The sequence below is a fragment of the Acomys russatus genome, chromosome 24, assembly GCF_903995435.1.
Source record: "Acomys russatus chromosome 24, mAcoRus1.1, whole genome shotgun sequence".
Taxonomy (NCBI): Eukaryota; Metazoa; Chordata; class Mammalia; order Rodentia; family Muridae; genus Acomys; species Acomys russatus.
In genome coordinates, this window is record NC_067160.1 from 51637960 (window position 1) to 51664558 (window position 26599).

Sequence of the window (26599 nt, forward strand, 5' to 3'; positions counted from 1 at the left end):
GGCTTCAGAGAGCTGCAGCCAGGAGACCACATGACCTCAAAGGTAAGCTGCAGGGGAAACAGGGGTCAGAAGAGAGAGCCCATCAGTCAGAAGAGGGGGCGGAGCCCACTGCCATGTTCTATGTACCCAACAACCATTATTTTTTCTTTGTAACCATTAAGTTTTAAAACACCACAAGCTCTCACATGGACAACACAAAACATGCCTGCATCCCGTACCCTGGGCCAAGAATGACTACCACATATTACGACTCTCTGGATCTCTTTGTTTGGAGACAGGGTCTCAGTCTAGGCTCTAACTGACCTTGAACTCACCGAGATCCTCCTGCTTCAGCTACCCAAGTGCTCGGATTAGTGGCTTGTAAAACAATGTTTCTTTAGTGAGGCAGATGAGCAAAACCAGGCATGGGATGAGAACCCTGGTGCGGCAGCCAGCGGAGAGACCGATGGGGACTGGAGGGGTCACCCCTGGAGAGGACTGTGGGAGGCTCAAAGTTTCTTTGCTACCACATTGTCTTTTTCAAATACTGAGCATGGCTTCATCACACACGTGATAGATATAAAGCCAGTCTTGTTTGTAGGGGATAAGGAAGGAAAAAATTACTTTCCCATATACTAAAAGGAAAATTTGCGAAGCTGCACAGCCTACTGCGAGGAGACGTCACTTCTCTCCAAGAAGAACGTTCATGTTAGCGATGTGCCATGAAACCAAGAGCAGAGTGGAGTTTGATGAGGGGACCAAGCGGACACCTTAGCACTGGACAAAGACTCTTAAAGTCAAGACTGCCTCGCTATGTAGCCCAGGCTGGCTTGAACTCATGATCATATGCCTCCTGAGTCCTAGGATGACAGGTGTATAATACCATGATGCCTGGCTGGCTACTAACAAGGATGCTTTCAAACATGGAACAGAAAGAGGTGTGGCAGCCACATCTCTAATCCAAGCAACCAGAGGTAGAGGCAGAGGTAGGCAGATCTCTTTGAGCTTGAGGCTAGCATGTTCTATACAGAGTTCCAGGCAAGCCAAGGCTACGTAGTGAGAGACGCTACTTCAAAAGTACACGTACAAACACACACACACACACACACACACACGCACGATTTTAGTTGAGATACTCTTACTTTCTATTTCATTCTAATACTCCTAAATCAAGTCCTTCCTTCCCAAGGAAAAGAGAAAAGGTTGGGGGAGGCTCTGCAGGAAGAAAGGAGTAACAAACTAAGTCCTGAATTTGAGGAGAGAAGAGATGGTGGTTCCCAAACCAATGACAATGATCTGAATTTGACTGATACACCAAAAGCTGTGAATGATCACAAAGGAGAAGAAAACAGAACCTCCAGGTGTGCACAGGAAGTGTCTTCCTGCTAAGAGCAGGGCGCTGAGGCAGAACAGGCACCTCCCGATCCCGGGCTCTTGCAGGGGTCAATGACACTGACAGTGGGAAGGATCAGGGTCAGTTCATTTCCAGTGGCCTGTACACCTCAGCCAATGGCCTGAGTGAAGAGACAAGGAGACTCTGGAACAGCTCGGCCTCTGAGGAGGTTAAGCATCAAGGTAGACAGCAGCTTCTGACCCGCGTGTACAAGGACCAGGGAGCAGGGAAGCCCGGGCTGCGGGACTAACTGGGAGGAAAGCCATGAGACTAAACCCATAACAAAAATAACATCCCCAAAGCAGCCTGGTGTGCGCAAAGGACAAACTTAGCTCCAAGCACTCTGTGGCCAAGAATAAGGTAACCAGGCACATTTCAACTGCAATAAATCTTTGCTGGAGAGATGGCTCAGAGGTTAAGAGCACTGTCTGTTCATCCAAAGGTCCTGAGTTCAATTCCCAGGCACCACATGGTGGCTCACAACCATCTATAATGAGATCTGGTGCCCTCTTCTGGCCTGCAGGTGAACATGCAGAATGTTGTATACATAATAAATAAATAAATCTTAAAACAAAACAAAACAAACAAACAAACAAAAAAAACCACTAAAGAATATGAGCCTTCCATCTGTGACAAAAGCATGGCTTCCAGTTCTGTCTGCCAGTGAGACAAGCTGCCTGCTTTCCCTAGGTGAGCAGCATGGCATCCTAACTGTCTCTGCTGAGCAGATGAGAATGGGGAAGCCTGCGTGTGCCCTAGAGAACTTCTATGATGCCATCAACGGACACAGCAAGCATTGCTGTCCTGGGGGCCACTGCACAAAAATATCTGTGGCCTGGAGATAGTTGGGATGGCAACTCCTCAGGCACCTCCATGGTGACAAATGAGATTTGCCTTTTCCTAGCCTCTCTGCCCAGTGAGGTGGAGCCACCAGGGGCTGGATGGACAGGGTGTCTAGCTCTCAAGCCCTCTCTTAGCTACCCTGCCATGGCTGAAGGATGAGGCTCTGTGACACACCCTGTGCTGTCCGGCTCAGCACACATGCCCGTAGGCTACCCAGTCACTCCTCTGTATTAACAAATCCTCCTTGAAGAAGGCATGAGGCAGCCCCTTCTCGGAGCCAAGATTGAGGTAAAACTCCTGGGAGAAAAAAAAAGAGCCTTCCCTTGAGGGCCACTACTTCTCAGCTCCCCTGTAATCTCCCTGCAACCCCTCCAGCCTGTTCTGAAACCCTGGGGCTTGAGCAGCCCTCCCCAGGTTCTCCAGGCTGATGGGGCTGAACTCAGAGGCCATCTTAGAAGAAACAGCTTGCTCTCAGTCAGTCCTGACATCAGCCAACAAGCCTTAGCTTTCTTCTCTTCCTAATGATCTGTTTATTTTTATGTGTACCAGTGGGTTGCCTGCATATATATCTGTGCATTGTTTGTGCACAGTGCCTGAGGAGGCCGGAAGAGGATGTCAGATTCCCTGGGACTGGAGTTACTGATGGCTGTGAGCTGCCATGTGGGTGCTGGGGATTGAACTCTGGTCCTCCGGAAGAACAGCCAGTGTGCTCTTAGATGACGAATCATCTCTCTAGCTCCCTCAGTTTTCTTCTAACAGGGATCAGGCCGCTTCCTCCAAGATGGAGCAGAGGATGATGCTACAGACCCAGATTCTGGTGACTCTCTCCACAGTACAGCTGCCTGGTAATAGACCGGCAGCCACAGGGAGAGTCCTCCTCTGCCCAAATTCCACAGCCATGAGCACAAAGCAGGAAGGAGCTGTTTCGTTCTCTTTTAAAACATCCTGACACTCCCCACCGTACACTCACACACCCAGGGCCTCTTGCAGCCAAGCTGAAGTGGACACAGATCTGTTCTGCTATGCTAGAACCTGGTCAGCACTGATGTGGCAGAGAACAACGGCAGGCTGGCACTGTGAGCGAAAATGTTTGCTGCAGGCATTCAAAGGTAACTCCACAAATGACAAAAGAGCAGTCCTTCCCCTCAGCTCCCAACAGCCCTAGCTTCTCCACCTTGGTAAAGCATCAGACTGTGTAGAGCAGGCCAGACAGTGCCAAAGGTGAAGAGCGAGTGGCAGGGTAAATGTAGCTCAGAAGCTGAGATTTAACGCTGCCATCTACAGCATCGCCAAAAAAGGTCCCCACTTTGTGCTGTTCAAGATTGAAATGTCTGCACAGTTGGCCACGGAACTAGCTGCAGCAGTGGGTGGGAAAGCTGATAAGGGCTACCTAGCCTTGCTTGCCGAGAAAGGGTCACTGAAAATGCCCAAACATAGGTAGACAGTCAAAGAAGAGGTTCTCAGGAGGACTGTGGGGTAGCCTCGCTGCTGATCAGGTCTGTTGAGGAGGAAGAAAGGAGGAAACAGCACAAAATACAAATATAGTTGCTTCCTGACGCAGTGGAAGTGAGAAACCTGCTCTTTGTGGAAAAGTATTCCTGAAAATACTTTGTCAGAACTTAATCTGCATCTACTGGGCTTATAAAACACTTAAAAAATATTTATGCATGTGCATATCTGTGTGCCTGAGTGTGTACCTGTGCAGGAGTTCAGGGAGGTCAGAAGAGGTGCTGGATCCCCTGGAGTTGGAACTGCAGATGATTGTGAGCTGCCATGTGGGTGCTGGGAGCCTAGCCTGGGTCCTCTGCAAGATCAGCCAGTGCTCTAACCACTGAGAACTTCTCCAGCCCTTCGAGTTGTTTTTTTTTTTTTTTTTAAAGAAAAGAAATATTGATCAGGCAGTATGCACACCAGCCTGACTGCAGCAGCAAGCGGTAAGGCTGTGCCTTACTTGAGCCTCGGTGACAGGTGTCCAGGGCATTCTGCAGTGAAAGACAGTTTGACAGAGAGCATGTGTGGTTAAAGCAAAGACAAAAAAGCCCATCACATGAGGCAGTTCCCACACTCGACAACAGACCCTGACCACCCAGACAGACCCTGACTACATAGATAGCCAAAGCCAAATCTTTTTCTGTTTTGTTTTGTTTTGTTTTCCGAGACAGGGCTTCTCTGTGTAGCCCTTGCTGTCCTGGAACTCACTCTGTGTACCAGGCTGACCTCAGCCTCTGCCTCCCAAGTGCTGGGATTAAAGGTGTGCGCCACCAACCACCCCATGGCCAGAGCTAATTCGCAATGACTCATGGCCTGAGCCAAAGGGCCAATCTTAAGAGTGGATGCTGTGAAATGTATTATGTAACAATGCCCACTTATTTACCCAGACACAAACCCCACACAAATGGCATATAAGACCATTAACTGTTCTTGTTTTATTTTGAGACACTATCTCAGTGCAGCTGAGGAAGCCCTTGAACTTCTGCCTCTCCTGCTCCTGCTCTGGAGTGCTGGGATTGGGTGACGCATCCACTTCCTAAGTACTGAGAGAAATGCGACTCCGTCTGTAAAAACTCATGCACTGTGTCTGTGTCACCTTTTCCTCTACCCATTCTGGTCTGGTAAATCCTTTTGACTCCTCCTACCCTTGCCATCATAGGTCCAGGGACAGTATAGATTTTTTAGGAGAGGGTCACTCATTAAGGGCTATATGTCAGTCACTTCTTATCTTAGGCTTTAATTTTATCAACTCAAACAAGCTTTTTTTTCTCTTGGTTTTTCGAGACAGGGTTTCTCTGTGTAGCTTTAGCTGTCCTAGACTCGCTTTGTAGACCAGACTGGCCTCGAACTCACAGCGATCTTCCTGCCTCTGCCTCCGGAGTGCTGGGATTAAAGGCGTGCACCACCACATCAAACAAGCTTTTAAAAGAAATATCACAAGTAGGGTACATGGTGCACACTCTGCCTCTGGAGTGCTGGGATTAAAGGCGTGTGCCCCCATGCCCAACTAAAAGCATACTTCTTTGAAACAAACAAACAAATAAAAAGCAAATGGGAAAATTTACATTCTCCCCACCCCCACCCAAAACAGGGCTTAGAGTCCCTAGGAATAATGAAGAATTTGCTTAATCCACAGAGGGCCTGTGCTTTGCTGCAGTGGGAATGACTCACCCAAACATGCCCACTTCTCTCTCCGTGCTGGAATCTTAGTCAAAAATCAATAATCAGGGCTGGAGAGATGGGTCAGTGGTTAGGAGCACTGGCTGCTCTTCCAGAGGTTCTGAGTTCAATTCCCAGCATCCACATGGTGGCTCACAACCATCTACACTGGGATCTGATGCCCTCTTCTGTCATGCAGGTATACATGCAGGTAGAGCATTCACATACATAAAATCTTTTTTTTTAATTTTTTTTATTAATTTATTCTTGTTACATCTCAATGACATACATAAAATCTTAAAAAAAATAAAATAAAATCAAGAATCACACCCCATTATGACTTAGCACCAAGCACCACGGACCTGGGCTTATTAATCAGCTTCTCTCTCTCTCTCAGATTTATTTATTTATTATGTATATAGCATCAGATCACATTATAGATGATTGTGAGCAGCCATGTGGTTGCTAGGAATTAAACTCAGGGACTTTGGAAGAGCAGGCAGTGCTCTTAACCACTGAGCCATCTCTCCAGCCTGCCTCCCTCTTTAAAAAGACTTATTTTGTTTTATGTGCTTGAGTATTTTGCCTGCATGTATGTGTTTTTACCACATATGTGCCTAGTGCCCTTGGAGGCCAAAAGAGGGCGTCAGAGTTCCTAGAACTGAAGTTATGTGGCTATGAGCTACTGTGTAGGTACTGGAGACTAGAACCAGGTCCTCTGCAAGACCAGCAAGTGCTCTTACCCACAGAGCCACCGCCCCCCCATCACTCCAGCCGTTAATCAGTTTCTCTTGACCCTCCCCCAAAGGGCATGAGGGAGGCAGAACGAACAGAGAGCTGGGTCTGCTTTATTCTGCATCACCCCCTACTGCATCAGAGCAAGCAATCAAGAGTAAGAGAGCTCTGGAACGAAGAGATTTCTCCAGAGGCATCGGGCCAGCCTCTTCCATATAATCAATTCAAACCTGGGAGCTGTAGCATCTGAAATGCTCCTATGCGAGTCTCATAGGACTCATGTCCTGCTTAGCGTCTGCCAGTGAAGACACTGGCGAAAGAGCTGAGGCTGTGTGACTCTGAGACAGACAGAGAGCATCTCTAAACCAGCAGGGTCTCACTTCCCATGCTGCCCTTGAATTTGGCTATATAACCAAAGATGATCTTGAATTTCTGGTTACAATTTATGGGAAGCTGAGGATCAAACCCAGGGCTTCAGGGTAGGCAAGTACTCTACCATCCAAGTGCATCACTAGCCTCTTGAAATGCACAGATTAAATGAAATTAAATTAAGTCCATGGGCTTCCAGAAGACAGCAGGTGAGCTGCCCACCCCTTCACCACAGAGCAAGACCCAGGCTGGAGCAGACACCTGATTTGTCAGCTTCTGTCCCTGATGCATTTTTCTTACCTAGTAAATTAAAGCTTTGCTCCACTGTGCAATTCCAACTTGGGCTGACAGCCCCACAAGCTCACAGAACCCAGAAATCACCTGGAGCAAAAGCTACCCACAATCCATCAGAGCCCAATGTGGGCTTCACAAATCTAACTTCCACCCAGGCTCATAAATAAGACCTTTAGAGACTGAGAAAAACACCAGAAGAAAATGAAATGTGGTAAACAAGAGCTTTAGAGATTAGAGAACACTGTCCTGAAGAAGCAGAGCCTTCCTGGAGGGAAAAGCAGAGCAGCTCCCGACATGTCAGAAAGACCATCTGCCTCTGCCGGCAAGGCGGGCCTAAAGCCCCTATGAGAAAGCCTTGGGGGACATCTCCAGAATCCCTCACTTCATGCAGCCACAACAGAAGAAGGGCCCTGCAGCTCATGCCCTCCACAGGCCTGAGGAAGCACTCCACAGCAGGGTCTACACAGCAAAGCTCTCTCTCAAGTTTCCAGGAGAAGCAAGTGTCTTGTCACCATGGGTCCATCCATAACCTGCAGGGTTATAAACAGCCCTGAACAGCCGGGGCAGATGATTTGTTCTCAGGCTCACCAGTGTCAATCACATTCTCTCTGTTCCTTCCCATTCTAGGCCGATGGAGCCACAGAGCCCACACTTCCACCTGGCAAAAAAAATGCAGCACAGATGTGCCCCGCCTCAAGCCCCAAGGGTCTACGGTCAGTCTCGAAGCTCCTAGGTGGCCAGCAGGAGTGAGTTCAGAGGATGCCTGACTCCATGTTGCTCTGGCCTCCCTATGGCAGGGACACAGTGGCACCTGCCAAGTGACAGAATGAATCTTTAGGGCACAGACACCCTAGAGTCGGTACAAGCCAGGCTGATTAGGACCTCCACAGCTGGAGAACTGGAACGGTGGGTCCACACCACATCTTCTTGGGTCATCTCACTGTCCCTCTGTGTTTGATCTAGCAACCTGTGACTCTGGGTAAATTCTTTTGTGATTTCCCCTCCCTGATGAGTCCCTGTTGTGTTCGGTAAATACCTTGATTTGAAACTTTATTCCACTAGTGGAACATGCTATTGGGGGTGCCCTAACGTCACCAGGCCATGGTCACTCATACCGGCTCCAGAATAAACTATCTCTTATCCCTGTTGAGGTAAGATCTGTACTTGCATGTACAGCTAGGAACATCTGGCTTCCTGTTGCACCTCTACTAAGGCTTGCTTGCTCAGGTCTCTAAGTGGCAGTTTTAGGACAAAACCTTGCTGGGCCACCCACTGCAACATGTGACTAAACAGCCCACACTAGGCCTGGTGGCACAGGCCTTTAATGGTTTTTAACATGTTTAAGTTATATGTGAGTGCCTCTGTGTATGTGTGCCACACATGTGCAAGAGCCTGACACAGTGAAAAGAAGGTGTTGGTCCTGCAGGTACAGATGGCTATGAGCCACCCAACATGGGTCTTGAGAATCCAACCCCAGTGCTCTAGAAGAGGGACAAGTGCTCTTAACTACTAAGCCATCTCTCTAATCCTCACAACTATAATTTTTAAGTTCTTTTAAATACAATAATATTGCCAGGGGGTGGTGGCACACACCTTTAGTCCCAGCACTCAGGATGCAGAGGCAGGTGGTACTCTGTGAGTGAGGCCAGCCTGGTCTATAGAGTGAGTTCTAGGATAGCCAAGGTTACACAGAGAGAGCTTATCTCAATATATATATGTGTGTGTGTGTGTACATAATTGTATTTTAAATATTTAAGTACAATTAAATATTGAATTATAATATATTATTGTCTTTTCAAAGAATTTTTATATGTGTACCTATAGATAATATATATAAATTAAATCAGGGCTGGTGAGCTACTCAGTGGGTAGAGGGGCATCCAGTAGCACACAGGAGGCAGATCTCTGTGAGTCTGAAACTTGTTTGATCTACACAGAGAGTTCCAGATCAGCCAGAGCTACATGGTGCTCTGGCTAGGTTTTTGCCAACCTGATACAAGCTAGAGCCACTCTGGAAGAGAGAATCTAATAAAGAAAATGTCCCCACCAGTTTGCCCAGTGGGAAAGCCTGTGGCACCTTTTCTTAATGGATGGTTGATGCAGAAGGCCCAGATCACCGTAGGTGTCACCACATCCCTGTGCTGGAGGTCCTGGGTTCTGTAAGGAAGCATGCTGAGCAAGCCACAAGGAGCAGGCCAGGAAGCAGCACGCTCCATGGCCTCTGCCTCAGCTCCTGCCTCCAGGTGCCTGCCCTGACTTTCCTGGATGATGGACTACAAGCTGTCGAATTAAATGAACCCCTTTCTCCATGGTGTTTATCCCTGCAACAACAACAAAAAAAACAAAAAAAAAACCCAAAAAAACAAAAAACAAAAACTAGGACATAAGCTGAGACCCTGTCTCAAAACAAAACAAGACAAAAACATGGCAAATGATAAGCGCGTGGTCTGGTGACTTTCACACTAACAGTTTCTAGAAACAGAGCATTCACACCAGTAACACATTACATAAAGATCTCAGAGGCCAGAGGGATGTGGTCAGGGATTTAATGGGGGGCAGGGAATATAGTAGGAGCTGGAGGGGAAAACCGGTAGTAATGATATTTCATAGCATACTTGTATGAAATCTCAAAAATAAAGAAAAAATTTAATTAAATTTAAAAAGCAGTATTGGGTTGGAGAGATAGCCCATAGGTTAAGAGCACTGGCTCCTTTTCCAAAGGTCCTGAGTTCAATTCCCAGCAACCACATGATGGCTCACAACCACCTATAATGAGATCTGGTGCCCTCTTCTGGCCTGCAGGCAGAAGACTATGTACATAATAAATAAATAAATCTTTAAAAGGGTAGTATCAGTAACATATTACCTTTAACAAAGTGACAACCACACACCTTGGGGATACAGTTAGGACAGTACAGTGGGAACAGCTAAGAGTATCTACATGAAGGCAGGTGTGGTGGCACACACCTATAATCCCAGCACTTCGGAGGCTGAGGCAGGCTGGTCTCTGTGAGTTCAAGACCAGCCTGGTCTACAGAGTGAATCCAGGACAGCCAAGGCTACACAGAGAAACCCTATCTTGAAAAGCCAACCAACAACCAACCAACCAACCAAACAAGAGTGTCTACATACAAAAATGTATCTACATGAAATAGAATTTTGTCACTTTTCCAAAATCAGAAACAAGCATGATTGTGGCATGAAAACAAATGAAAGTGAAACAAATAGAAGTTCAAATAATAGTAAAAGTATTTAATCCCAGCACTCGGGAGGCAGAGGCAGGCGGATTGCTGAGTTCGAGGCCAGCCTGGTCTACAAGATGAGCCTAGGCCAGCCAAGGCTACACAGAGAAACCCTGTCTCAAAAAAAGCAAAAAACAAACAAAAAAATAGTATAAGTATATTCATGTTTATATATTTATATGTATAAAAGATACTGATGCCCCCCTCAGGAACAGTCATAGGGGAGGGGAATAATGGGAAAATGGGGGGGGGGGATGGGAGGATACAAGGGATGGGATAAACATTGAGATGTAACAAGAATAAATTAATTAAAAAAAAAAAAGGCACTGATGCTTCTTACAAAGAGCAATCAATGTAAACTGCTATTCTATGTACATCATTTCATCAGTGGAATCTGCTAGTTTTCTTCCCAGTAGAATCTAAGAACAGGAAGCTGACCAGGTAGAATGTTCTGGAACCTGGTGAGCAGTCAGGCGAATCCAACTTTAGGGCTTCAGAAGGTGTGTGCAAAGTCCAGAGGGGAGTGGACTCCGCACCTGGGCACTGCCTTCCTCACTCTTCCCAGGGTTCCATTCCATCCTGAGGCTGGCCAACCTCAACACTAGGAAATAAAAGGCCTTGCTTTCAGACAGACTTGGTCAGTTTAGGATGCAAGCTCACTCTGAGCCAGAGCCATTCCCAGGGTGAAGGGATTCCCTCGGGGGCTACATGCCATACTCACCTGGAGCATTAAGAATCAAGGAAAGGCTAGCAGGTCTTGGGCCAGAGCCCCCTCCTACTGCCACAGCCCTTCCCCTGTGAGAGAAGCCTTGTGACTAGAGTCATTACATGAAAAAGAACCACAAACCTGGGTACTTGGGCCTCTCTCCAACCCACATGAGCCAGCCCCTGGTGATGGAGTCTAAAAACAAGACTTCCTGGACCCAAGAGGATCATCACGGACCCTCAGCCAGGGCTGCGAATCCATCCAGAGCCCCTGGACCCAGACATGGAGGAGCTCCTTAGAGTAAGGGATGTAAGGCAGCAGAGAGGCAGAGACAACCAGGAAGCCACATAGGCTCCTGCTCAAAAGTCATCTGTCATACAGAGAGGCCAGCAAGGTGCACAGGGAGACAGAGAGAGTCCAGGAAGAAGCAAGCTGCTAGCTAAAACCACCTCAGACACAACTGGTTAGAGTGCACAGCCTGACCGCAGCCTGTTGCCAAGCTTTGACAATACATGCCTGCCCACTCCTAGGCACAGACTCCCCTCAACCCCTAAACCAGCCCTCCCCGTCCTCCCTGTCCCCGTGGAACTGGTGGTGGGAGTCTAAACAAGAACTTTCATGGGTGAAAATTTGAGGACAGTCTCCAGCAGACCTATATTAGTATCTGTCTAGGCACCAGTAACCGTCCACCTGCTACCAAAAAGGATGCGTGCATGTGCCCCTGCTTTAGTGATGTCTCCCACAGATGCAGCCGCACAGGGAGGAAACAACACATGTAAGGTTATTCTTGCAGCAGTGTGTGCAACAGCTAAAGACAGAAAACAACACAAACCAGGGGCTGGCGGAAATACTTCCAGGTGATGGGATACAATGCAGCCATTAGGAAAAGGAAAACAGGAGCTGAAGACAGCTCACAGTTAAAAGCACTGGCTGCTCTAGCAGAGAACCCAGCACCCACGATGTAACTCCAGTTCCGGGGATCTGATGCCCTCTGCTGGCCTCCATCGGCACTGCACTCATGTGGTGCACAAGGATACACGCAAGCAAAACAAAAATAAAAATGAATGAAAATTTTAGAAAGAAAGAAGAAGGAATGAAGATAGCCCAGAGGGTAACAGTGCTTTCTGCCCAGACTTGGAACCCACGTGACAGAGACAAGAAGAGAGCCAACTCCCACAAGCTGGTCTCTGATCTCCACACATGTACTATGGTACAGGCACATGTGCACATACACAATAAATAAGTAAAAATATTTTAAAGAACTATTGAGGAGCTGGGTGCGATGGTGCATGCCTGTAATCCCAGAACTCAGGAGGCAGAGGCAGGTGGATCTCTGTGAGTTGAAGGCCAGGCTGGCCTACAAAGCCAGTCCAAGATAGCCAGGGCCACACAGAAAAAAAAAAAAAAAGAACTTCTGAGATGGCATTGCAGAGGAGTGGGACAAAAGGCTAGCAGTGGGGGTAGAGACAAGCCCCTCAGAATACATAGTTGTACTGAATGTTGCACCTTATGTCAGAAAATAAAGTATCCATTCAAAATAGTTCAATTGGTTTTAAAATAAAACTTCAAACTGCCAGCCAGGTGGTAGAGCACAGCTTTAATCTCAGCACTCAGAGAGGCAGAGGCAGGGAGATCTCTGTGAGTTCGAGACCAGCCAGGTCTACCAATGAGTCCAGGGCAGCCAAGGCTACACAGAAAACCTGTATCAAAAACAAAAAGCAAAAAACAAAATTAAATTTCAAACTGCCCTATAGCTTATGAAACAATACAATCTTTTAAATTACAAATCACGATCTTCAGTTATAAAATTCAGTAAGGCACATAATATGAGACATCCGAAAAGCATAAATAGGATATCTTGTTTGACATCACATAACTAACCACCAGAGAGTTAGAACACTCAAAGTCCAACCAAAACCAAACACCACAAGACATTACAAGATAAAGTCTTTACTAAATGACAACACCCCCACCCCCATCCCCATTTCAATGTTGTAATCATTTTTTAATGTCCATGATCAATCCCCAAAAAGCATGCTGGGAGTAGTGACACACCTGCAAGGCCAGCACCTGGGCAGTAGAGGCAGGAACATCAGGAAAGAGTTCTTTAAGGTCAGAGGAGCCAATCAAATGATGGACAGCTGACCCACCCTGCAGGAGGCACAGAGGCACATCTCCACATCAGAGCAAATCTGGGAGCTGTGTGACTAACCTCCTGACCCTGGATGGCCACCTCCCTTTCTCATAAAAGTCAACATTCCACAAATGACTTTTATTTTAGTAACAATTCCCATTAGCTTCGTATCTGCTGTAAGCTCATACTCACAGTTTGTGCAGAAAGCAAACTATACCCAAGAGCAAGCAAGACAGCGGTACTTAGAAATGTCTCCACTAACAAGCCACTTTCCCTGTTTAGTGTATCTATTAGTGCCTATTTTCTTCCTCTCAAAGAGTAAAATCCTGCGGGGAAGGCTCAGCAGGTAGTGTTTGTCTCATAAGCCTGAAGATCCAAGTTTGAACCCCCAGAAACCAATAAAAGCTGAGTGGGTGTGGCAGCCCCTTTGTGATCCCCAGCACGCCAGGGAAGTGAAAATAGGGGATCCCTGAGCAAACTGGCTGGCTAGACCAGCCAAATCAGCAAGCTCTGGACACCAGTGAGACCTCACCTTAGTATGCTGGTTATTTTTATGAGTATTTTGTCATAATAAATAAAAAAGGAAGAAATGGAAGTACACTCACAGGGAAAGACATCTGTAGTGAAAGTTTTGGTGTCTTTAAAAACCAGTTATGTTATGTGAATATGTTTTTGTTTTAATCCCAGGTATAGGATATGGGGCTGCTTCAGTCTGTCCACAGCCATTAACTATGACTGTCTCATGCTCTAGCAGGGGTGAGGTTTGTGGCAGCTGCAGATAGCTTAATTCTGAGAACTTGTGAGAGGGTATAATGCCCAGAGGGTCTGTGGCAGCCCCTGCTCTCCCTGCTGCTGCTGGTTCATCCTGCTGCTGTGTTTGCTCTCGCTGGCTTGCTGGACTGCTGGATATCCTGACTACAAAGACTGGACTTGGCCCAAGGAACTGCGTCCCTAAATAGCAGGAAGTAGGCTAAAGAGACACACACTTCCCCGTTCTCCTCTGGCTTCTTTCTCTCCTACCTAGTGTTGGGGTGTTTGAGGGGATTAGGGTGGATAAAAGGATGGAAGAGATGTAGAGGTATAAGACTCTCAATAAAATAGATTTTTAAAAAGTATGCCTACAGACATCCTAGAATATTGATAGTTGTATAAAACCCTGAGATCAAGAGAAAAGAAGAAACAGTCTTCCTGAGAACTTGCTCCCACTCCTCATGAGTAGTCACCAGCTTGCTTAGGCCATTTAACAGGATTCTTAAGAAACAAGATTTTAAAACTGGGGAAGGCCAGGCATGGTGGCGCACGCCTTTAATCCCAGCACTCGGGAGGCAGAGGCAGGTGGATCGCTGTGAGTTCAAGGACAGCCTGGTCTACAAAGTGAGTCCAGGACAGCCAAGCCTATACAGGGAAACTCTGTCTTGAAAAATGAACCAACCAAACAAACAAACAAAAACCCAAAAAAACTGGGGAGGGAGCTCAGAGGTTAAGAGCACTTGATCTCACAGAGAACTAAGGTTTGATTCCCATCACCACATGGTGGCTCATAACTGTCTACAACTCCACTTCTAAGAGATTTGATTCGATGCCCTCTTTTGACGACCTCAGGCATCAGGGATAGACAGACAGACAGACAGACAGACAATAAAACTCAATTTAATAAAAACAATTTATGGGGCTGGTAAGATGGCTCAGTGGTTAAGAGCACTGACTGTTCTTCCAGAGATCCTGAGTTCAATTCCCAGCTCACAACCATCTATAATGTGATCTGATGCCCTCTTCTGGCCTGCGGGTGTATATGTAGGCAGAGCACTGTATACATAATAATAATTAAATCTTTAAAAAATTGTTTTAAAAAATGATTTACGTGTTTATGTGGGGGAGCTGCACATGTGCAGGAAGGTACATATACATGTGGAGGCCAGTATGTCACTCCTCAGTGCCATCCATCTTATTTTTTGAGATGGGGTATCTAGCTAGGACCTGGGGCTTACTAACTAAGAGAGACTGTAGGCCAGAAAGCTCCTGAGATCTTCTGTCTCTGCCTCCCGTGTGGGGATTACAAAGAGGAGCCACCACATGTGGCTTTTACAAGGATGGGTGCTGGGGACCAAACTTAGGCCCTCATGCTTGCAAGGTACATGCACTACTGACTTAGCTGTCTCCCCAGTGATGCCAGAGGAGAGTGCTTGATCCCCTGGAGCTGGAGTTACAGAGGGCTTCATCTGAGTTCCTTCATTCACGCTCTCTTCCGCTTCTACCGCCAGTCTGCATCACTCAAAGGGAGGCAGGCTCCTGGTTAAGGCATCTGTGGTGGCGAGGGAGCTTACCCCCCAACAGAAACATGCTTCCTTCTGCACTACACAGACCTTTGCTAGGGATGGAGAGATGAGGTAGGCAGTAAAGCACTTGTTGCACAAGCTTGGGGAATCTGCGCTTCCATCCCCTGCACCCACACTGAAGCGGGCTTGGTGGCACTGAAGGCTTAGCTCTGAATTCAGGGAATTCACCTTGGGAAAACATATCAACAGGCAACAGGCACTGAAGCTTAAAGATGGGTAATTTTCATGCCGGGTCTGAATGCCACTACCCCACCTGCAAATATTCAACCTAATCCTACGTTGGAATGCAGCATCCTGGCTTCATGAACCCTCACCCCCAGCAAAGACCAACACCACTAAGCAGAGCCCCAGCTTCTCTCTCCCGCCCACACTGCCCCTGGACTCCCACTCCTGGGCCTGTGTATCTCACGTGCCATACATCGACACCTAGGCTGTTGCCTCAAATGAAGTTCAGCTCAAAAGAAGCTCCTGAGCTGCATCCACCCTGTGTCCCCAGAAGGAAACCAACCAGTGCCAGTGGTGAAAACCGCTACCGCCATCTCAGTGAAAGGCGATGTGCTCCTCCCAGCGTCACCCTGGCCCTGCATGTCTCACATCTAATGCAAAACCAAGTCCAGCCGTGGGTGTGGTCTTCAAGTATGAACAGACCCCATTCACTGCCACCACCTTGTCCACCCATCACCACTCCATCTACAGTTGTGCAATAACATCCTTCCCCCGTATAGTGACTACTCTTGGTTGTCACCTTGACTACATTTGCAATTAACTAAAAGCCTATTGTCTGGACACACCTATGAGGGATTTTCTTTCTTTCCTTTTTAAGATTTATTTATTTATTATGTACCCAGTGCTCTGCCTGCATGTACATCTGCAGGTTAGAAGAGGGCACCAGATCTCATTATAGATGGTTGTGAGGCACCATGTGGGTGCTGGGAACTAAACTCAGGTGCTCTACAAGAGCAGCCAGTGGAAATGCTCTCAACCTCTGAGGCATCTCTCCAGACCCAGGATTTCTTTTCTTTTTTTTTTTTTTTCTTTTTCTTTTTCTTTTTCTTTTTTTTTTTTTTTTTTTTTTTTTTTTTTTGAGACAGGGTTTCTCTGTGTAGCCTTGGCCATCCTGGACTCACTTTGTAGACCAGGCTGGCCTCAAACTCACAGCAATCCGCTGCCTCTGCCTCCTGAGTGCTGAGATTAAAGGCGTGAGCCACCACACCTGGCTTCTTTTCTTTTCTTTTTGGTTTTTCAAAACAGGGTTTCTCTGTGTACGCTGGCTGTCCTGGATTCACTTTGTAGACCAGGCTGGCCTTGAACTCACAGTGACCTGCTTGCTTCTGCCTCCAGAGGGCTGGGAGTAAAGGCATGTGCCACAGTCTGGCTTCTTTTCTTAATTAAGTCATTTGAAGTGGGAAGAGGCACTGCTTATCCAGATCTGTGCAGTGGGAGGTCACATCTTTAATCCAGATCTGTGAAGTGGGAAGATCCACCTCTAACCTGGGCCACACCTTCTGCTGTCAGCCTATATAAGGACATGGAAGAAGGAAGCGCTCTCTCTGCCTGCTTGCTCACCCTCACCAGAAAGGTCATTCCTTCACTGACATTAAAGCCTGCCTCTTCAGGATTCTAGGGTATACTGAGGAATGTTGTGATACCCAGCCTCACGCGTTAAACAACTACGGAATTATTGGATCTTCATTCTTAGGCAGACATTGTTGGATTAGCTGGGCTAAGGCCTGTAAGTCACCCTAATAATTCCCCTTTCTCTATACATGTCAGAGAGATTCATTCTGTGAGCTCTGTTACTCTAGAGGCCCTGACTAATGCACCCAGGAAACCCCGCTCCCTCCCTTCAATCTCCCTAGACTACCCTGTCCAGAGAGACTGGCTCAGAACACCAATCAGACCAGGTGGGTGGGTCATACCTGTCTCCAGAACTTAAGCTGGGTGGAAGGAGTCATGACCCAACCACCCTGCACTACAACAGTGAGAACGTGTCTCAAAAAGAGGCAAGGGGGCTGGGTGGTGGTGGCGCACGCCTTTAATCCCAGCACTTGGGGGGCAGAGGCAAGCGGATCTCTGTGAGTTCAAGGCTTTATTCAAAAGTGACCTCAGCTGCCTGCCTGTCTAGCAACCCCACCTTAAGTTACACCCCCACGAATCACCGTTACTTTTCTTGCGGCACAGACCACCATGTGACCTATCTGTACCTCCCACATTGGAGTTACTAATGGTCTGTCTACATCTGTCTCTAAAATGAAGGTTCTAGAAGGGTAGGAGCTTCATTCTGCTACTGATTAAAATACTACCTAGCACATGTGTGCTCAACCAACATTTGTAGAAGAAAGGGGAAACACTGAGGAAAAGTTTACTTCTGAATGCTTTCAATTCTCCTAAAAGTGGGTTTTCTTAGGCAGGCCACTGAAATTTGAAAAGAATATATGGAACATAAAAAATACCATGGATTTAGGGGGCTGGAGAGATGGCTCAGAGGTTAAGAGCACTGACTGCTCTTCCAAAGGTCCTGAGTTCAATTCCCAGCAACCACATGGTGGCTCACACCATCCAGAATGAGTTCTGGCGCCCTCTTCTAGCATGCAGGCATAATAAATGAAATAAATAAAAAATACATAATTAATAAATATTAGCTGGGGGGGTGGTGGCGCACGCCTATAATCCAAGCACTCGGGGGGCAGAGGCAGGCAGATCTCTGTGAGTTCGAGGCCAGACTGGTCTACATAGTTCAGGACAGCCAAGGGTACACAGAGAAACCCTGTCTCGGAAAAAAAAAAAATACCGTAGATTCAATTTTCCCCCCTCTCCTATACGTATGACTGAACCCTTTGCACCCTGAATGGTCCTGGCATCACCATCGCTGTGGTCACAATCACTACGGCCTGACAGCCACATCACTCACCACCAACAAACCCCACACATTATCCTTGGCTTCCAATTCACAGCTAGCCCAGCGTCACGTGTTGGGCCTCAGGTTTTTCTGTCTCATCTACACAGACATAAACAAACTCTAGAAAAACCAGTCTATGGGGGATGAAGGGCAGATTGGAACTAAAATCCAGTCTCTGAGATAAAGCTATCTTTGAGGGTCTCAGGAGCTTGGTATGAGGGTTCCATTGATATCTCAATACTAAGTACACAGTTTGAGAACTGTCAGGCTGCCACAGTAACCAGGACCCTAACTAACTGCTCCTGGCTGGCCTCCAGCCTGACTTTGGTTGTTAGTCAACAACACCACACGTACAGTCAGCATTATGGACCAAAAGGGTCAGAAAAATGTCAAAGACAACTAAGGAGGGAGAAAGGGTGAAGAACGCTCCATCAGTGAGGACAGGGCTATCCCTCAGAGAAACTAAGGCAGCGGTTCTCCACTCAGGAGGCACGCTGCTTCCACACGCGACTTTTCGCAGCTAGCTCGAAAGCGAGAATTTTCACATGCTGCTCATAACTGAGAAGGTCAAAAGACCCATCAACAAGGTTCTGCTCTTAGCCTCTCAGGGCACAGACCACTTTGAGGGTATGATACAAGTGTTCCATAGACAAAGAAAACAACCACCACCACCACCACCACCACCACTCAGGGTAGAGTCCCAGCCTTTCCTGAGAGCAGATGGAAGACCTGTGGATGCTTCAAAAGCCACTTAAGTCCAACCCCCTCCCCCACTAAAAGCAGGTCCCCAAAGAATAAAAGGGCTTGTCTTATGTCAACAACGACCCAGAAGTGGACTCTGGCAAGAAACAGCAACTTAAGCCGATTGAATAAATAAAATAAAACCATAATTTTCTTATCCAAAGAACTGTTCCACCAGTTTTGCTACTACAGTAGCAAAGAAACGCTAAGGAGACCTAGAAGGAACTGACACAAGTTTTGTTTCAGAAAGTTCTTTGGGGCTGGAGAGATGGCTCAGAGGTTAAGAGCACTGACTACTCTTCCAAAGGTCATGAGTTCAATTCCCAGCAACCACATGTTGGCTCACAATCATCTATAATGAGATTTGTATACATAATAAATAAATAAATAAATCTTTAAAAAAAAAAAAAAAAAGAAAGTTCTTTGATGCTTAAGGGAAAACGATGATCAGAAGCCTGGGAAGGACTCACCATGTTCCACGAAAACATTGCAGTGTGGACCGCCATGCCTGGAGGGCTCTCTCTTCCCTGCCCCTTTGATGAAATGCAGGGCGGGCAGACTAGGCCTTCTTTGGTCCCCAAGAACTTTTCCAGGCTGCTGCCCCATAAAGCAATGATAGGCGCCCCTTTCCAGAAGAGGGTTCAAGGTCTTCCAGAATGGCCCGTGGAGGTTAGCCGGAAACAGTATGTACCCAGAACTTCACACCACCGACTCCCAAGTCGGTCACTGGGGTCAATCACAGAAAGACAACAGGGCGGGAAGCCGGGGTTCACACATGTCAACAGGAGTCTGGAACTCTTTTCCAAGTCGATTAATTTGAAGTCATGTAACCTTACAAGGCTCCCCAAACGTTTCTTGAATCTAAATTGATGTTGCCGGCTGACGGAACAGTTTCTTTGCAAGAGGAAAACTTCAGATAGAAATATTCACAGGGAAGTCAGAGAAGAGTCAACAGTACTAAAAGTCATTTCAAGTCCCCGGCGTGATTAAAAAAAAAAAAAAAAAAAAACCTTGAGTGTCTTTGATGCTTCTCTGCAACTTTTCCTGTGGACGTCAGTCACCAATCCCCTATCTCCATCTCCTAACAAATTTCCTGCCGGCTCTCACTTCCCTAAGCCTGGTTTCCGGAAAACGACACGGGTCGCACAGATCTCAACGAGAGCTTGCTCTCCACTCTGCCGAGAAGGAATGCATGACCAGCAACTTTTAAGTCCGCTTTTTAAAAGGCCTGTGAAACCAATCCAGACTTTTCCTTTGCATTAAAGTTTTGGGCTGCACTGAGACCAGCGGAACTGTAGGTGACATTGGAAGAAGTCAGGACATCGAAGGCCCGAGGAAGCAATCGGGGAGGACCACGGAGATCTCTTGACAGCTGGGAGATGATTTGAATGAGGGGCTCGGTGGCCAAACTTGGGGGTTAGAATCGAACGATGGACAGACAGCCTGCGGGGGAGAAAGACTTGCCCAGGCGGGGCGCGGGCGGCTTACTCGGAGGCGACGTTCCTCCTCAGGAAACTGGGTGTCCCAGGTAGGGAGAAACTGAGACCACCCTGGATGGCCCGGAGCCACAGCAGGGCTATGAGGGGAGAAGGACTCCCGCGGCCCCGAACCCGGAGGCAGCCACAGGGGAAGAGGCCCGGCGCCTCAGCTGCCCCGAGCCCAGGGGTCTCTCTACCCGAGACACCCCTCCCCCGGCCCCCGACTCTGCCGCCGCTGCCGCCGAGCGGTCACATCCCCGGCTCTGCCGAGGAACCCGGCTTCTCCAGGCAGTGAGGGGTGTGTGCCGTGGAAGGGTTCCTCAACCGGAAGATCCGTCACCCGGTTCCAGCTCCAGCCGCCTCTCAGGGATAGACACCGACCCCCGAGACCGCCATGATGGATTACGAGCGGCTCCACAACGAGGCCAGGCCCCGCCCCCGGCCCCGCCCCCAGCGACGCCGGAACCCCCCTGAGCGAGGTCCGGCTGCCGGCCGGCGTTGCTCTTTCGCACGCTACCCACCTTCAGGCTCTGGGCTCACTGCCTGCCACAACCCGGCTCCGCACGACCTTTTAAAGGTAGCTTTTCTGACCACAAGGTGAGCGATGAGGAAGCGCCCGCCTCCCCTGTATTGTCATTGGTCCACAATAACCGGAGTCAGTCCCCTCACCGCCATCCGATTGGCCATTGAGCGCGTGAGCCGCCAGCTAGCCACGCTTGGTGCTGCCGGGAGGAATGCTGGGACTTGTGGTCCCGGCATCCACGGGCTGCTCTACTCCCGGCCTCCAGCTCCCTTAGCTTACAGAGCTGGCCCCGCCTCCTGGGAGCCGGTGGACTCTGGTCAGCCAACGTCTTGTCTGCTCTAGTAGCAAGACAGCAGGAGATTCAGAGCCAGGGGAAAACTACGGATTGGAGTTTTCCAGAACCGGAGTTTTACTATTTCTTTGAGCCTCGTTCGAGGAGAAACTTTGGCTCGCTCCTAGAAATCAAGATGACCGGTGCGTTACATCCTCATCTCTTGGGAAAGGCATACATATGGGAACCTGGGAAGAAGTATTGAGAGAGCGAGCATCAGCGATCCTTTGGGATAGGAAGTTGAAGAAACAGCGTTTGTTCAAAGGATACCAGGGGAGATCGTGCACTCGCGCATGTTTGCAATAGTATGAATCCTTACCATGGCATTTCACAGGTGAGACACACTTCCTCATAAAATTTGAAATTAGGTGAAAACTGTCGAGGTTATCAGGCCTCAAAAGTCTGCATAACTACCCCACACCTGTTAAAGTACATGCTCTGGCTCCCCGGTCTTCACTGTCCCTATTACAGGGACCCATTTCTGTCTTTAATTTTGTTTGTTTGTTTGTTTGTTTGTTTGTTTTTCGAGACAGGGTTTCTCTGTGTAGCCTTGGCTGCCCTGGACTGGCTTTGTAGACCAGGCTGTCCTCGAACTCAGGGCATCACAGGCGTGCCCCACCACTCCCGGCTTCCTGGACCCATTTCTAAAGGGGCCCACTCGTCACAGCACACACTGTGTGCACTTTTACATGAAATGCTTTACCCCATGCAATGCTGCTCCCACTACACTGACGAAAAAGCATACACAGCTGTGATCCAAGTGTCCTTTTAAAGTAGCTACTTCTTGCTGAAATGCTTCTACTGAAGCATTCAGTACCAAATAACTGTTGTGCTAATGAAAGGCAAGTTTCCAGAAGTTACTGATGACCTCAGGGGGCGCTGTAGTGATGTGGGTCCAAATTAGTATTTTAGAAATCTACCAGGTTGAAAAGTGGCACTTGTTTTTGAAAATGCAATTTCAAGAGGCACACACCCCTACATAAAGTTCCAGACCAGCTAAGCTACCTAGTGAGACCCTGCATTAAAAAACAAAGAAAATAAGAAAATGGCATTTAGATCATTTAAACTACACTCAGCTGGGCAGTGGTGGCACACACCTTTGATTCCAGAACTCAGGAGGCTGAGGCAGGTGGATCTGAGTTCCAGGACAGCCAGGGCTATACAGAGTACCCCTGTCTCAGGAAACAAAAACAAGTCACTTGAAATAATGTGAAGCAAACGAAAACCTGTGCTCATATTTAGAACTGGAATTTATAAATTCTAGTGGGTGAACTTTTGTTCACCCACAGAATCTGATTGTCGGTTTTATTGTAATTAAACTCCTCTTAATTTGTATCGCCAGTCTTCAAATCTTTGTTCCCCTATGATTAGTTACCCTTTTTATCCTGATAACTGGTTTTTTGTTTGCTTTTTTTGTTTTTGTTTTTTTAAGATTCCTTTCCCTACTGCATTCTTTATTCCCAGGTTGAACTTTAAATTGAGCTAACAAATAGTGTCTTTTTAAGAATTTTTAAATTTTCATATGTGTGTGTTCCTGAGTTTATGTGCACCACTATCGTGTCTGTTGTCAACAGAGCCACAGGGCATCAGATTCCCCCAGAGCAGACATGGTTGTGAGCTGGAAACCAAACCCAGATCCTCTGCAAAAGGAATGGTTTTAACGACTGAACTTCAGCACTTCAAATTGCAACTCTTCAATAAATAAACAGATAGTTCTTCAACCAATGTTCGTTGGTTTTGAGGGGATTTCTAGCCCAGGCTGCCCTTTCAATGCCTTATATAGCTGAGAAGGCCTTTATACTTTGGGTTCCTCTGCAGCACCTCTCAGGTGGCAGGCCCACAGGCAGGCCCCACTGAAGCTGGCTTAAGCAGTGCTGGGGAGGGAACCTAAGGCCTCAAGAACGCCAGGCAAGTGCCCTACCAAAGTGGCCAGATCACCAGTCTGTTTACTAAGAACCTATCCCTGGGCTGGCATACTGTACCAGGTAAGTGCTTTCTTACTATCCAGGAACACAAAAGGAGGAGCAGACAGGCAGTTGGCAAAGCAAGAAGTGATCCTAATAAAGTCTTGGAGCTGGAGACATGGCTCGGCAGTTAAGTGCACTGGCTGCTGTTCCAGGACCTGGGTTCAATTCCCAGCACCCACATAACAGCTCTCAACCATCTGTAACTCCAGTTCCAGATCTGATGCCCTCTCTGGCCTTGGAGGGTACCTGGCACACCATGTAATACACAGACACACATGCAGACAAAACACCCAACACACACATTAAGAATACAATCAGGAGGGTGGCACACGCCTGTAATCTCAGCACTCGGGAGGCAGAGGCAGATGGATCTGTGAGTTCGAGGCCAGCCTGGTCTACAAAGCTAGTCCAGCACAGATAAGGTTACACAGAGAAACCCTACCTCAGAAAAAAAAAAAAAAAATACAACCAGTCTCGATACAGCAAGCAAACTACACTGCAGTTGATCCAGGTGGCTTTGGCAGCCTGCTAAACCTGCAATCTGTTCCTCATTGAATTACCCGGGACTAAAGGTGTGCGCCACCACGCCCGGCTTGACTCATACGATCTTATTCTCTAGTTTCCTCACCTAAAAGCTACAGACATTACTACTTTTTGCCTGGCAAATTTTTTTTTTTTTTTTTTTTTTTTTTTTTTTTTTTTCGAGACAGGGTTTCTATGTGTAGCCTTGGCCATCCTAGACTCATTTTGTAGACCAGGCTGGCTTCGAACTCACAGCGATCCGCCTGCCTCTGCCTCCCAAGTGCTGGGATTAAAGGCGTGCGCCACCACGCCCGGCTGGCAAATTTTTTTTTAATTACTTATTTATACAGTATTCTGCCTGCATGTATACCTGCATGCCTGAAGGCACCAGATCGTTATAGATGGTTGTGATCCACCATGTGGTTGCTGGGAATTGAACTCAGAACCTTTCGAAGGACAGTGCTCTTAATCTCTGAGCCATCTCTCCAGCCCTTGTCTGATTTTTTTTTTTTAAGTCTTTTGAGACAGGGCCTCTCTGTGTAGCCTTGGCTGTCCTGGACTCGCATTGTAGACCAGGCTGGCCTTGAACTCATAGCGATCTACCTGCCTCTGCCTCCCCAGTGCTAGGATTAAAGGCATGCACCACCAAGCCCAGCTTCCTTATCTGATAATCTTAAAACCAAATTTGATCTTTACTAAACACCTGGTTTCCCAGCCTCAGATCTGCCTCACTGCAGGGTCATCACAGGACCTTACCCTGGAGCCTTAGCCCAGCCCAAGTTTTTGCTCCCAGTTTTCTTTCAGATGAATTTATGATTATTTAGTTGTTCCTTTCTTCCCCGCTGGTATTTTTGTTTTGTTTCCTGGTTTTGTTTTGGTTTTTGGAGACAGGGTCTTTTTGTGTTAGCCTTGGCTGTCCTAGACTCACTTTGTAGACCAGGCTGGCCTTGAACTCACAGCGATCCGCCTGCCTCTGCCTCCCAAGTGCTGGGATTAAAGGCATGTGCCACCATGCCCTGCTCTTTTTCCTGTTTTGTTTTTTTGAGACAGGGTGTCTGTGTGGCCCTGGCTGTCCTAGAACTCAATCTGTAGACCAGGCTAGCCTCAAACTCAGAGATCCACCTGCTGGTGCCTCCTGAATGCTGGGATTAAAGGTGTGCAACACCACTGCCTGAATTATTTGTTCCTCTTAGAAGACTTACCTTTGGCCGGGCTTGGAGGTGCATGCCTTTAATCCCAGCACTTTGGGAGGCAGAGGCAGGCCAATCTCTTAGTTCAAGGGTAGCCTGATCTACAAAGTGAGTCCAGGGTAAACAAGGGGCACACTGAGAAACTGTCAGTGAAGACAGCCTAAATCTTCTGGCAATGCATTCCTGGGTGTTTTCTTTAGTTTCCTTCGTTATAGCAAGTGTTCCCTGCAGATAAAAACCTTGTTTTTCCTAGCATGCTGTTTCTTTTTTTTTTTTTAAGATTTATTATTTATTATTATTTAAACAGAGCTCTGCCTGCATGTACATCTGCAGGCCAGAGGAGGGTATCAGATCACACTATAGACGGTTGTGATCCACCATGTGGTTGCTGGGAATTGAACTCATGACCTCTAGAACAACAGTCAGTGCTCTAAATCGCTGAGCCATCTCTCCAGCGCCCGCATGCTGTTTCTTTAGAGCAGTGCATCACACCAATGCTTGTGCTGTAGGGGAGCAGAGAACAGAACACCGTGTCTTGGGTGTCCTGGTCCCGGGCTTCTTCCCTTCTTAAGGGCTTTCTGACTTCACCATCTTTCGGGTGCAGATCCTGCTAGCTCTTTTGGACCCCAGCCACCAAGTGCAGAAGGATCTGTCAGCCCAGGAAAAATCTCCCTTTTCTCTCACAGTAACCAAGTTGGCATCCAAGAATAGACCTGCACATCCTCTCCCCCATTCATCTGTGGCAGGAATGCCCCTTACTCTACAGCAGCTGGGTCACTGTGGGTCAAGACATCCTGCTTCATGGGAAAAACTGGCTTGCCGTTCCCACCGCAGATTCTGACCACATAACCCTCCACTCTTCACCCAGAGCTTCAGCGGCTACTTCTGTGGCCATGCGCTTCTCATAGAAAGAATGATGCCTGCCTTCACCACTCTCTTCAATGAGCTTCTGGCAGCCACGGCTAGGAAGATGTTCAGCTCCATCTTGGCACAGCCCACTGCCTAGGAGGCGCCAAGAATAACAAGCAAAATGCACTACATTTTAACACTAGAAAACCTTTAAGGGCTCAAACTACAGAATGCAGAGCACAGCACATATCTGACAGATGTTAAACCAACATTGATGCATCTTGTGCTGCTCATAGGTTCAACTCAATTCATAAAGCTCAGGAACAAAATTTCAGCTCTTCGCACCTACTGTAGTTACACTTATCAAGGGCGCCCTCTGGTGGGCTATGAAAGCACATACCCAGCTGAAGCTGCTTTTGGACCTCTGGGTACTGAGCTGCCCTGAAGCAGACACTTCAGTATCTTGCTAGCAGCTTAGGAGAAACAGGTGAGGACAAATGAACTCAAGTGGGACTCAGGCTCCCGTTCCCATCCCCTAAGACGTGAACAACCTGGAAACTTCTGAAATTCGAGCGGGCGAGCCCACATGAAGTTGCAGTTCAGACACCGGGAATTCGGTAAGATGTGGTCCCTCAGAACATAGGATTAAATTAAAAGTTATCTATGGCCCCATCTCAGAAACACACACCAGCACTTGGGAGGCAGAGGCAGGTGAATTGATGTGAGTTCGAAGCCAGCCTGGTCTACAAAGTGAGTCCAGGACAGCCAAGGCTACACAGAGAAAACCCTGTCTCAAAAAAACAAAAAAGAAACACACACACACACACAAGTTGACTACTGACTGGTGCTGTGTGATGGCTGATCCTGATTGTAAACGCGACAGGAGTTGGAATCACCATGGAAACAAAGCTCTGGAAA

At 47.6% G+C, this 26599-nt stretch overlaps 1 protein-coding gene across 1 annotated transcript in view; it reads right to left on the reverse strand.

The window, feature by feature from the left end:
* The window catches only part of Abl1 (ABL proto-oncogene 1, non-receptor tyrosine kinase), a 104512-nt gene extending 84877 nt beyond the window's left edge, over positions 1–19635 (reverse strand). Inside the window, exon 1 of the mRNA XM_051166963.1 lies at positions 19292–19635. Coding sequence (XP_051022920.1) covers positions 19292–19427 — 136 coding nt within the window. The 5' untranslated portion in view covers positions 19428–19635. The remainder of the gene's footprint in view (positions 1–19291) is intronic.
* Between the last annotated feature and the right edge of the window lie 6964 nt (positions 19636–26599).